This window comes from Momordica charantia (genome assembly GCF_013281855.1).
Source record: "Momordica charantia cultivar OHB3-1 chromosome 9 unlocalized genomic scaffold, Mcharantia_2.0 BLBB01000009.1, whole genome shotgun sequence".
Taxonomy (NCBI): Eukaryota; Viridiplantae; Streptophyta; class Magnoliopsida; order Cucurbitales; family Cucurbitaceae; genus Momordica; species Momordica charantia.
The window spans coordinates 582345-595109 of record NW_028275167.1 but is presented as its reverse complement, the minus strand read 5'-3'; the positions used below and the strand labels follow the sequence as shown (position 1 = coordinate 595109).

Sequence of the window (12765 nt, the reverse complement as noted above, 5' to 3'; positions counted from 1 at the left end):
CTCCTGAGTTGTTCGTTAGTATACTAACAGAAGTTTGACTCCTAAAGATAACTCTTTCGATCGAGAACCAAACGGTTAGTTTTTGAAACTTAAGGATGAAATATTACTCTTTACCCCTCTTTCCATATTCGAAAATATTTATAAAAAATGTTCAAATAATTACACTACACAGGTATACCACTTTCGAAGCCCAAATGGCCCGGCCCGTTAGCTCCACTTTATTTACAACAAAATATAAGAAAAGAATTATTGTAAGAAACCCTAGCCGCCTCCTGTCATTCCGTTCAGGCACAGCTCAGTAGCACCGCCGCGCCGCTGCCGCCACCGTTCCCTTCCTCACAGTCACCGATCTTCTTCCTCCCTCTCTCCATCTCGATTCCTCTCTCTCTCTTTCATGTTTCAGTTTAGAGGTCGGTTCTACGATTTTATTCTCAAACCGATTAGGTTCTGTTCGAAACCAATATTTTCTCATGGGTTCGGTTCTCAAATCTGACAAACCCAGACCGTAGCTTAGGAGTCGGCAGAGGAAGGGGACGAAATTCTCTTCATTCACTGCTTCTCTCTGTCTTCAAGATTAGTATTAGTTACCATTCGAAAGTTCTCTCTCGTAGCAGCAGGTGGCCGCTTCTTCTCCCTCTGAATAATCGTTTTGCGGCAGATCTGGAGAAGGGTAGGGCGCCTTGTTTTATTTATTTTAAATTTCCATTTGATGGATGCCTTATTTAGTTTTTTGTTCCTTGGGTTACTGCAATTACTTGGTCGTTTTTAGATGATTGAGGAATTTGTTATTGCAACGATCCTATTTTATTTATTTCATTAGCTTTTTAGATTTCATAATTTTTGGTAATCAGTTAGTATTAATCTTTTATGTATGTATTTTTGTAGAGCCTCAACTTTTTTATAACTTGAAAAGTTATTGATAAAATCCTTTTCCAAATGAAGAAAAACATTTTTTCCTAAGAAATGAAATAAATAAACTAGACAATCTTATTAAAAAACAAATCCAAGAACTTTCACTTTTTGACAAAAAATAGTTATATGTTTTTATATGAATACTTGGGGATCATGTAATGCATTGCTGTAAAATTATTTTTCACTCTTGCAGCATGCATGAGGAATAATTATTTTGGAATGTGACAACTAGGTAGGTCATGGCAGAATCAAACTCGCCTGGTTCATTTCAACCTCCTCCTGTTCCTCCACCCCCTATGGTTATTGATGGGACGGACCATGATGTAGCACTGGCCTCTTCCAAATTTATTACTCGTAAAGAACTGCTTGTGCGACGGTCCCGGAGGGTGAAGCAACTTATTCGAATCTATAAGGCATTTTACTGGGCTTTAATGGAGGATTTCAAGCGCAAGTTCAGGGAGTATTATTGGACATACGGCAAGAGTCCATTTAAGGAGGATGAGAAGGAGGCCGAGGGCATTGGTGATTATCCAGAGGGTATTGGGGAGAATGGAAAGTTTGGAATTGGTTCTGCAGCCGGGAGCGATGATATTAGGAGGTGTGACGTTACAGGTTGCAAGGTAAAGGCGATGGCAATGACGAAATACTGTCATGCCCATATCCTCTCGGATTCAAAGCAGAGGCTCTACAAGGGTTGCACCTTTGTAATCAAGAGGTTTGCATTCTATAACTGATCAATTTTTAGCTGCTTGGTAGTAATACTAAGAACTTTCCACTCAATAAGCAATAGGGTGATAGATATATAATATTATCTGTTATTGATATGGGTATGATGATGTTCTTGGTCTGCTATGCACTTTACTAACCGTTTATTAACCTATTTCTGCAGAATGATAGATTAGTTTTCTTTGAGTTTCTTTCTTTTCCTGTGGACTCTGTCATAGATTCAATTTTGTTAAAGTTGGTCAGAGTGTAGATCCTTGGGACAAATACTGCATAAAGGCTTTTCTATTTCTCAAGCCCTCCCAAGTTCGTATTATAGAACCATTTCTCACCCTCTTAGTTAAAAAGTAACTAGTGTGAAATACTTATGTTTCAGGAAATACTTATGTTTATCATTTCTCAAAATGTTGTCAAAATTGTATACAAATTTTGGAAACAACAAACACCAAGAAACAAGAAATAATTATCAAATGCAATCCTAATGTTACCAGATGGGTCCAGTCTATTCATGGCTTGATTTTACTGATAGAAAACTAGGGAGCTTTGCTGCTGCAATGACAAGTAGTAACGAACCAACCAAAGTTATCACTACAATATTTACTGAAAATTATGTTGTGCCCAAATGACGAGGGCAGGGCAAGGGAATTGAATTGAATTATCAAAATGGCAGCCTCCTATAGGATCAGCTCCCATAATAAAAATCTCTAACATTTTTATTGAGTCCTACATAATGTGGGAAGAGGGTAGTTCAGGTGTTTGTTAACCGATTTTCTTTTTCATTTTAAGAATTGAAAATTAGGCAACATAGTTGAGCTAAATTAGATGGATGGCCATACTGTTCTATTGCTTTGATCTAAGACTGATGGAAATAGATCTTTTGTTTTGATTAGAGATTATACAGTCACAAAAGGAGAACAACCTGAGGACGGGTAGAGGAATATCCCTGTGGGGAGCATCTATTTTTTATTTTTATTCTTCTTTTTTATGAGAAATAAATATTTCATTGATGATAGAGATATACAGAAGGGGAAAACCCAAGAAAGAAAGGAGGGTTACAATAAAGGCATCAAATTCATCAAAAAGACAGGTAGAGGAAACTCCCCGCGTGAAGCATCTATAGAACAGGAATACCTTCCAGTTCCAATAAAAAGAAAACTGTATGCTTCTCAAAAAAAGAATTGCGTATGCGTCAAATTGGATCTTGTGTTTGTAATCTGACAGGCATTGAACTTGGTATTATAGGTAGGCATAGATGTATTGTGTTGGGGAAACTGTCATGTGGTGGTGCTTGACTTGTAGATTTATTATCATTAATTTTGATTGGATCAATCTTATAATTGCAGCAATATGATGTTCTTTTCTTTTTCCATTAAGAAGAAATTCTTGTTCATTTTACAGTATGCCGTCGGGACCGCTTCTGTGTTCGAAGCCTGTTTTAAGATCTACTGTTCCCTGCTATTGCCCTGGTCATCTACAAAAAGGCGAGAAGTGTTTAGCAAGAGATTTAAGAAAAGCAGGTCTTAATATCTCCTCCACTAGTAAGCTTCGTCCGGAGTTGCATGTATTGTTATCTGAATACGTCCGCCAAATACAGCTCAAAAGGAGGGCGATGAGAAAGGCAACTGCTGTTAAAACCGAGACGAACTGAAAAGGTGAAGACGAAAACAACTAGTTAGTTAGTTAGGCCGGCCCCCAGTTTGAGTAAGAATAGGTACTTGGCATGGCCTTCTGTGTATTCAATACAAACCTTACACTCCTATGGCAAAAATTGTTAATAAATCAATTTTCGTGTACGATTCAATCCCTTCTTTCCCTCCCTCGCTGCACGTTTGGGGCGTAATATTTGAGATGAGAATAAAATCGATATGTCGCAATGAGATTGTGTAGGAAAAGAAGGATGTTTTTGGTTTGAATGGTCTCACTTTTTCCCTCTTGCAGTTACAGTAGATGAAGTTTGTTGGGTCTTGCCATTACAATGGTGCCTAATTTTAGTCTGAATTGCATTGGGAAAAGAAAATAATGAAGTTTGAGTTTATATTAATAGTCTGAGTTGTTGAAGTCTATATTTAGATTGTGTAGAAATAGACTTGTTAAAGAGTTTGTCAATCATGTATTTAAACTTTATTAAACTTATTTTATGAAAGAAAAATTAGAGTGGATAACCATATTTAATTTAGACTCTTAAATAGAAAAGGGGTTAAAAGAAATTTGCCATGTTTAAAAAAAAAACACTTTAATAATATATTGTTAGTGCGTCATGTAAATATTCAACAAATTAAAATATGGTTGCCCAAAAGATAACTTTTTGAAACAAACAGTAGGTCATTTCGCTTAAAAATGTAGAAATAACATGTACTTCTAAAAGTTAGCATATATTCATCTTAATTATCTTAATTTTTTTCTTAGTTTATTATTGCTTTTTATTTATTTATTATTAGTGATATCTTTTTCTTTTATTTATGTTATTATAAAATTAATAAAATTAAAAATACTTAGTATTATTAAAACATAACAATATTATAGTAATTTAAAAAATCCAACATTTCATTTACCCAAAAATAAAATATGGTTTAACAAGTGGATAAGGAGGTTATCCAGAGATGGCTTCGAATATACATTCTGAAGATTCTGTACGCACATAAATAAATAAGCAGCCTATCAACTTGACAAAATACACTAAAAAACAACCATCATAACAAATTGAACAAATGAAATCATTATCCCAAATTATGTACAAGATTTTAGAGAGCGACAGAGAGCATTCCAATACAAAGTTAAATTCAAATAAATTAGAAAAAAAGCAAGGATTATGATTCATTTGAATTCCATCTTGGAGCTTGGAAAAGATGATGCTTGTTCATCTCATCCTGCGCTGAGGCTGTGTTACTAAATTATCTAGCAGAGTCCGCATTTGCACCAAGACGATGCACAAGTTTCTTGATGCTTCAAACCTGGGATGCCTGCCTGTGGTGCCAAGAATTAACCTTTTTAGGTATTGAGACCGACATGACTCGACGCCAAGGACATAGATGTTTACCACAGAAGATGAATCCCATCATGGTTGATCTGCATCAGATCCAGGTCTTGTTACACGCCGCCTTCTTGAAGGTGGTGATGCATCGTCGCCCATTCCAATGAATATGCGGAAGTCCTCGTCCTCCTCCTCTTGTAGTCCCAAGAGATTTTCACCCCAGAGGAACCGGCGCTCTGGTCCGGTTGTTCCTCCTCCGGAGCGTCGATGCCTTACCCAAGACCTTGAACGAGGCCTTGGTTCCCGAGCACCATCAACCGATCCAAACATATGAAACAGAAAGAAACTAGTCAGCAATGGCCCATTGACATCACCTGTGCCATTGTCTCTTTCACCTGCCACCATACCATCTCCATTTTCAATCACATAGTCTCCAACCACAAGGGCACCCGGCATAGCCGAGCGGATAGCACTGACAACATCACCAACTTCTCTCTGGCGCTCCAAGCGCCGCCACGCCCGTTCTCTAGATGGATCTATGATAGAAGGTCGGGATGTTGGATGAACTCTTCTAGCATGCCTGCGCAGTTCTTGGTAGTTACCAGAGAATGAGCAAGTTTCACGGGAGCAGCTTCGTTTCTTTAGATTAAGATATTCTCTTGCTTCTTCAATGACTTCCCAGCCTAGCACAGCTCCTCGGCACATGGGACAGTTCAAATTTGAGTACTCCGATGAGTTCCCAGCAGCATCTGATTCTTCCTGCTCTACCCTTTCAGTAATGGACCCAGAACCAGCAGTGTCCAAATCTCCAGCCTCATTTGTGTCTAGAGTTCTATTAGAGTTTTCAGTTCCATTTTCCCCTAAAACTACAGGTAATCCAGCTGATGCAACATTGTTCCTTTCATTTAAATTTTGATTTTCATCAACTTCATTCAAGTCAATGCTCAAACCCAGGTTGTTTGCAGGAGAATTACTAAAACTATATGGATTTATAGGTAAAGGACTTGATAAGCGTGGACTCTTCCTAGTTTCTTCTCTTAATTTTTTGAATTGGTCAAAGCAATTTGAGTGCCTATGGCTTGTGTCACATATATAAGGTTTGCAACCCTTATTGTGTGAGCTGCAAAGTAGAAGAACAGCATTATGTGGGTGGTCCATGCAGATAGGGCAGGAGACTTCATCCAATTCTTTATGCAAAGCAATGATATCTGAATCATTATGAATTCTTCGTTTCACACCAGCCATCTTGAACACTAGGTAAATCACTAAGCATATTTAATAGATCAGAACACTTCTATCGACAACAATACCACAATGCTCATAATATAACAAAATAGAAACATTATGAAAAACAGTAGAAAAAGTTGTTCGACAACAAGTGAGTGTTTTTTAAGGTTTCTAAAGAAAAGTATAATAAACAGTCTCGGGGGGTTTCTCAGAATTCAAAACTAAGAAAGCAATCAATCATAACAATAAAGCAACAAATACATCATACCCACCAACACATAAATGATAAGGCAAGTCTACATTCTCTACATCAAAATTCCTATTAACATTAAATTGTGCAATGCAAATTAAGTGCATATAGATAAGTGTTTCAAATTTAAATGAAGACCTAAAGTAACAGAAACAAAAAATTATTTGTAAATGCAAGAGAGGATGACCATTGATGGAAATATCCATTTCTTATCATCAAAGTGCATATTTTACACACAAAAATGTGATCCAATTTTAAAGATGACCAAAAATAAATGAATGATAAGTTATCTGCAAATGCAGGAGGGTAGGCTTACATGCAATCTACCAATTTACATATAAGCATATTACCCAGAAATGTATCAAGCAATTGCATAATTACTCACCAAGAGAAGCAGCTCTTATATATTTCCTACAGGAGGCTTCTCAATCTCTATTTGTGCTACCAATTCAAATCTACAGAATGCTTACTCTGGCTTTATTAAAGCAAAATCACAGGTCTACAAATTGAAAGCAAAGAACGGTAACTGTAGTAGTAATTGGTGGAATACACCCTTGACTAAAACTATTAGCAACTTCTCCAGGACCCCAAGGGCTGTACAAGTCCTTGACCTGCATTTATGCAGTGTAAAAGAAATTTGCCGGTTATAAATACATGATCTCAAGTTTGAAAAAACAATCATAAAGAAAAAGGAAGTATTTCAACAACCATGGATGTTTCCATTATAAGTAAGATGCCCATTCAAACAAACATCAATAGCAAAAACTGAAATTCCAAATCAAACATACAAATATAGCAACATACAAATCCCAGTTAATTTTCTTTCTAATACCCAACCATCCAACCCAGCCAAGAAAGTGTTAACAAAACTAAAACCAGCAACAATGTAAGAACACGTGCAAAACCAACAAACAACTTTCCTCACCATGAAGTTAAGCATATGTGTGCAAACCGACAAAACCACTCTCATAAGAAGGAAGATTCTTACTGACATCCTCTGGATTCAAAAGGAAACGCCCCTTAACCCCCCTACCCTCCTTCCCCCTCCACCAGAAAATTTAAAAAATAAAAAGGCGGGCATCAAGGGCAACAAGGGGCAGATATGCAAGAGCAATAACATACACTAGAAGAGTTGGCTGAAAAACATAGGATTAAATTATAATAAGATCGACCATGTGATTGTCCTAGTAACTATTAGACCTCTTTTCCAGAGATGAAATAACATCTTATTCAATTAGATTTGTGTATAAATGCTAGGACGCCTGCCTATCCTGAACGATGAAAATGTTCCATCAAAATAGAAGCAAGTTCAAAGCGGTTACCATCGACGATGCAAAATTCGAAGCGAAACTAAAACAAAGCTGCAAATCAGGCAGCATAAGGAAATTTGGCCGACGAAGGATCCAGATACCTCAAAATTTGATCATAGACCCGTTTAATTCTCACCCCGATGAACAATTACACACAACTAGGAATTAATAACAAAAAGCCCAGATCACATCCGAACAAGCAGATCCCTAATCGACAAAACCCTAACCCAAATCAAGCCAATCCATCGCCCCAACAAAGTTAAAGCTAAATTAAGGGGGTAATCAACTGAAAAGGGAATCGAAGACACAGGAAGCAGGAAGCACCCAATCTAATCCGAATCACAAATAATCGCAATGAAAACAAAATTCTAAAATCTTCATATAAAGCGCGAAAAAGAAATTGATTAAAACATGGAAGGTTAGGGTTTACTAAAAGCAGATTTTGATGGAATTGTTCCGGAGTTGGGTCGACGGTGAGATTGCGTGGAGAATTCGCTGAGATATAGCGCAGAGAAGGGAGAGAGATTGAATAACGAAGAATGTGGGCGTTCCTTCGAATATTTATAACCAGACGTAGCAGCAGCCACACCCGTAGAAGGTGACTCAAAACGCAGCGTTTTCACAGGGTTAGGCTTTGATGATGGGCTTTTACCAACTGGGTCGAAGGCCCGTTGAAGTTGTCTTGTAACTTTATGGGCCTTCTTATGATAGTTGTTTGATTTCTATATAAATAAATGTAGATTTGTCAAAATAGAAGTCGTCCAAGTTATAAGCTATCCATATTCATATATTTTTTTTTATGAGATAATAATACTCCTCTTTATTAATTAAATTCTAGGTATTTTCTAATTTGTAATTGTCTGCAAATTAAAAAGTTAATTTTTCTTTTTTTGTATTAGGTTCGCAATTTAAAAAAAGAATTAAAAAAGTTAGATTTTTAATTTTTTCAAGATGATCGACATTAATTCATTTATAATTTTTTTCTAGGTTTTAAAAAATTGGACAGATTTTATAAAAAAAAAGACGCGAAGATGTTTTAGTGCAAAAAGTGAAAAGAATTAAAAGAAAAATATATATATATATATATATATATATGTTGAGGGTTAAATAAGAATTTTTAGAAAAAGAGTAAAAAATCCCATTTAATTATTGAAAAGGGTAAAAAATCCAATTACACCCGAGCGGCAGCGGCGACACCCACGAATCTCCGGCGGCGGTGTGGCGCGCGGCGACATAGATCCAACGCGATCCATAGCAGTCCAAACGGCGCGACGAACCTCCTTCACAAATTCTCTCTGCATCGCCAATCGGACCACGAATCCTCAACGGCGCGCGAACCACCAACAGCGAATACCCACCACTTTTCTTCTCCGGCGTCTCACCAGGCGGCGCGACGACATCCAGACCCTCGGGAAGCTAATTACATCTCTTTCTCTGGTTCTTATCTACTGTATTCTGCTGTAACTTGTTACTTTTCGGGCGTTTTCTTCTTCTTTGGTTCTTAGTTCGTGAAAGCATAGATTATGGTTTCTGATATTCAGAGTTGTACTATATATGTGTGCATAGCTTAGAAAATTAATTAGTTTATCTCTGTTTATGGTAAAGAAGGATGAGCTACCTTCTAAGGACCTTAACGAAGAAGAGAGAAGTTGATTCCATCATTAGGGACACCATTGATAAAGTCCTCATTCTCCGATTTGGTCGGTGTTCCGATTCAGTTTGTCTCCTCCTTGATGATATTGTATGTTGCCAAATCTCTAAATTTGTTTTCTTCTTCTAGGGTCGATATGATTTTTCTATGTTGATGATTTTGTTTGCTGGTTTTTCAATTTAGCTTGCTAAGTGCGCGCGAGAAGTGTCGAAGTTTGCTTCAATAGCACTGGTGGATATTGATTCAGAAGAAATACAGGTTTACATCAAGTACTTTGACATTTCTCTTATACCATCCACTGTTTTCTTCTTCAATGCTCATCATATGAAGATGGATTCAGGGTGAGTTTTATCCTGCTGTGCTGGTCTTTGTTAATTTCTTGCTTGATTTCTGTTCAAATAAGTCTATTATGGATATGTAGCACTGCATGATTTCTGTTCAAATAGATGCTGGTTGACTTGTTTTGAGATAACACAAGATCCCTTTGGAGTTTAAACAAGTGCTGTTGTTGGAATGAGAAGTAAAAATTATTTATTTTTAGTTTACTGGAAAGAAAAAGAAATCAACAATTGTTAACTGTAGTATTTGTTTCTTATTGGGTAAAAAGAGAACCTCTAAGAGTCTTGTAAAGCATGCTGAAAGGTTGTTGTTTTCTTAAGTTTGATAGTTGCCATAGCAATGCTTCATCTTTATGGTCAAGACGATTCAGAGTAAATTTAAAAGCTATAATGTGGAAAAGTAAAAAGATAGAATGTTCTTTTGAGTTGTTTATGTTTTTGGTTTTCCTCTTTTTGTTGTTGTAGTATTCCTTTATAGTTTTTAGATTTTAGTTATCATTTGTTTTTGAACAAGATGTGAACTTCTCATTGATTAATAAAAAGGAATAAAAATGTTCAAAGGATACGAACTCCCAAAGGGAGTGAGAAAAACAAAAAAGAAAAAAAAATGGAGAGAGAACCTGAAAGGAGAGAAACAACCCAAATGAGCAAAAGAGAATAACAACAGTAAGACCATAAAAGCAACTATCAGAAAGAGCCTCCAGCATGCAAGGAACAAAAAATAAGATCTTTAAGAATCTTGAACACCGGCAACATCATCTTGATCTGGCATGTGATGTTTGGACATAGAATCGAGCTTTGAATTCCTGAGAATACTTGGCACGGATCTTTCTTCGAATTTCAGTAATATCTCTATTTCAATCTACTTGTTACTCTATCTTTCTTCTAGAGTGCTCTTCTAAACAAATAACCTACTCTTTACAAATTTTGACAAGCTCAAAATTAAGAGAGGTTAAGTAAGCATCCAATCGAGAAGTGGATTAGCCAGAATATTTTGACAAGCTCGGGTATTAGTTTTCATTTGCTGATTTTTTTTTTTTTTTCATGAAACAAAAATTAGAAACTAGAGCAACTAGGGTTGGCTTAGAAGCCAAACCTGCAAGTTATAAGTTCAGATGTCTAGGAGATTATAAGTTCATTTTATGGTTAACTGTTTTTCTAGAATATAAAATATCATACTAGGGATATCTTATTATGCCTCATATGTATTCTTCTCTTTTGACGATGAATGGTATGTCTAGAAGCCGCTGAAAGTTGTGGGACAAAATGTTTAAATTAGGAGAGAAATGAGTGAAATACAGTGGGGAGAGAGGGACTAGTTACGGGTTAGGGGAGGTATCCAAGTGCTTATAAGCCCATCTAACCTGAAACCCGATGTGAATTTCTATCCAAAATTCATTTAGAATCCTCTGTGATTGGGCAGGAAGATGTTTTGTGGATCTCACGCTTCGCTAGTTAGTACTTAGTAGTGGAGTGAACAAATAAATACAAAAGACTGAACAAATCGATCAGAACGACTTAACTGACTAAACTGACATCAATCAGTCGGTGATGAAAAACCAACACATCAGTTGGTTGGGGTGGCCAAAAAGTGCCATTTCGATCAGTTGACTGAACCACGTGGTCACCATTAACATGGACAACGTGAATCTTCTCTCTCACAATCTCTATTTTCTTCCTTTCTCCCTCTCTCACTATACATGAAAATGTCCTCTCTCTCACCAACTCTTTTTTCTCTCTCCCTCCCTCTTTCTCTTTTGATTCTGACTCTCTCCCGTTCTCTTTTTTCCTCTCATTTTTTTCCCTTTCTCATTTTTTCTTCCATATCTCTCTCATTTTCCCCCACCTCTCTGTCTCTCCCCTCCTCTTCCTCTCAGTTCTCTGCTGCATCTTAGTCCTTTCAGCCATGTAGCATGCCCTAACTTCTACTTCGGCATCTCTCGAAAACTGGCTAAAAGTGACTAAACTAGTGACGGTCGGTACAAAGCCTAAAAATTGCTAGCTTTTCAATAAAAAGCTAACTGGTCACTTTTCGATGTTGGTCTTGTCATTGTGCCAAAAATGACACCAACCAACTAACATGGCGCCCCTACTTAGTAGCCATTCCCATGTGTAAAAGACAATATTTATGTGGTGCTTGCTCTGATAAATATTGCAGCTAACAAGCTGTTCCTCATATAATATTTTAAATAAGTCTATTAAATTGTATTATCACTATATCTGAGATTAAATTACACTAAAAGGTATTTTCATTCTTATTTTTTGAAATGTAGGACTGCAGACCATACAAAGTGGATTGGTGCTTTTCACCAAAAGCAGGATTTCATTGATGTTGTGGAGGTAAGTGCCCATTGGTTTTATTTGAATAAATGAAAAGCCGTGAATGAAATATATATATGTGATAACAAAGTACAAACTAGAGACTATTGATCAAGACTGTCATTACAAAAATCAAATCAAAGAAATTCTTTCCTCGAAGGAAAAAAATCATTAGACGGAGAGCACCAAGTAGAAGTGAAAATATTCACTAAATCCCAAAAAACCATCAAGGTTTGCCCCCGATCAGGCTCGAACATTCAGATGGATTGTTGCTTTTTTATTTGAGAAACTTGTGTTGGCTTATGACTTGATGATTACTTCTAGCAGGGTCTCAACTTATTTCTTTATCTGTATTTTGTAATTTCGTTCTAGGAGTACTGGTACTGGTTTTTAGTTCTTCTTGGATTTACTTCATTGGTCATGTCCACATTCTTCTTTCTTCTTTATGACAGGCAATATTTAGGGGAGCAATGAAAGGCAAGCTGATTGTGAATTGTCCATTGCCTCCAGAGCGAATTCCAAAATACCAATTATTGTACAAGGATCTGTAGCAGATAAATTGGCTGCCATTTAAAGGCTTTACTGGATTTGCTTTCCCCATATTTTATTTCTAACAAGTTTCTTCATGGTATCAGTTGATCTTGCTTTTTGGAAGTCGAATTCTAGGTGAATCTCAATCAAGTCTGCCATAAATGAAGAATGGCTGAGATTCAATAGAGTTTCGATGAAGAATGTCGCTCTAATATCTCCATCTTTGCTACTTATTTCGAGTATTTCAACGTTGTTGGTGGAGCATTTTTTCTCCAGCTACTGACAGAAAATGGAAGAACATGTGGTGAACTTCAGATAATTCATTCAAGTTCAGTACTTGTTCCAAGTATTAAGGGAATAGTTCTTCATTAGCTTATTAGTAGTTTCAGCTTCTGTTTATTTGTATAACTAATTTCTCTTGTATTAATTTGTTAGTGAGAGACAAATCATGTATAAATGCAGCTCCTTATATTTTGTATAGCACATCAACAAAATAGAGGATTATTTTTCTTGAATATAATTCAGCTTTCTCA

The 12765-nt window shown here is 36.5% G+C and overlaps 3 protein-coding genes across 9 annotated transcripts; 2 read left to right on the top strand and 1 right to left on the bottom strand.

Moving 5' to 3' along the window:
* Positions 1-244: 244 nt before the first annotated feature.
* On the top strand, positions 245-3428 carry LOC111018675 (uncharacterized). 4 transcript variants are annotated; one of them, XM_022294899.2, is made up of 4 exons: positions 245-670; positions 1145-1627; positions 2649-2722; positions 3034-3140. In XM_022294899.2, exons 2-4 carry the CDS (start codon positions 1152-1154, stop codon positions 3072-3074), a joined length of 591 nt encoding a protein of 196 aa, XP_022150591.1. In that variant the 5' UTR covers positions 245-670; positions 1145-1151; the 3' UTR covers positions 3075-3140. The 4 variants fall into 4 exon arrangements, with proteins under 4 accessions (XP_022150591.1, XP_022150579.1, XP_022150569.1 ...); XM_022294887.2 differs by lacking the exon at positions 2649-2722 and having other exon boundaries at positions 249-670; positions 1149-1627; positions 3034-3428; XM_022294877.2 differs by lacking the exon at positions 2649-2722 and having other exon boundaries at positions 249-670; positions 3034-3428.
* An 884-nt stretch (positions 3429-4312) lies between these two features.
* Positions 4313-7973, bottom strand: LOC111015922 (cellulose synthase, putative (DUF1644)). Of its 3 annotated transcripts, none has more exons than XM_088117714.1 (3): positions 7824-7973; positions 6469-6694; positions 4313-5871 (listed from the first exon to the last, which is right to left on the bottom strand). In XM_088117714.1, the coding sequence occupies exon 3, from the start codon at positions 5849-5851 to the stop codon at positions 4691-4693; it is 1161 nt and encodes a 386-aa protein (XP_087973840.1). In that variant the 5' UTR covers positions 5852-5871; positions 6469-6694; positions 7824-7973; the 3' UTR covers positions 4313-4690. The 3 variants fall into 3 exon arrangements, with proteins under 3 accessions (XP_087973840.1, XP_087973841.1, XP_022146808.1); XM_088117715.1 differs by having other exon boundaries at positions 4313-5859; XM_022291116.2 differs by lacking the exons at positions 6469-6694; positions 7824-7973 and having other exon boundaries at positions 4313-4599; positions 4673-5871.
* Positions 7974-8504: 531 nt separating this feature from the next.
* On the top strand, positions 8505-12765 carry LOC111019903 (mRNA splicing factor, thioredoxin-like U5 snRNP). 2 transcript variants are annotated; one of them, XM_022296429.2, is made up of 5 exons: positions 8505-8830; positions 9002-9134; positions 9228-9385; positions 11656-11722; positions 12154-12765. In XM_022296429.2, the coding sequence occupies exons 2-5, from the start codon at positions 9003-9005 to the stop codon at positions 12250-12252; spliced, it is 456 nt and encodes a 151-aa protein (XP_022152121.1). In that variant the 5' UTR covers positions 8505-8830; position 9002; the 3' UTR covers positions 12253-12765. The 2 variants fall into 2 exon arrangements, with proteins under 2 accessions (XP_022152121.1, XP_022152114.1); XM_022296422.2 differs by having other exon boundaries at positions 8506-8830; positions 8999-9134.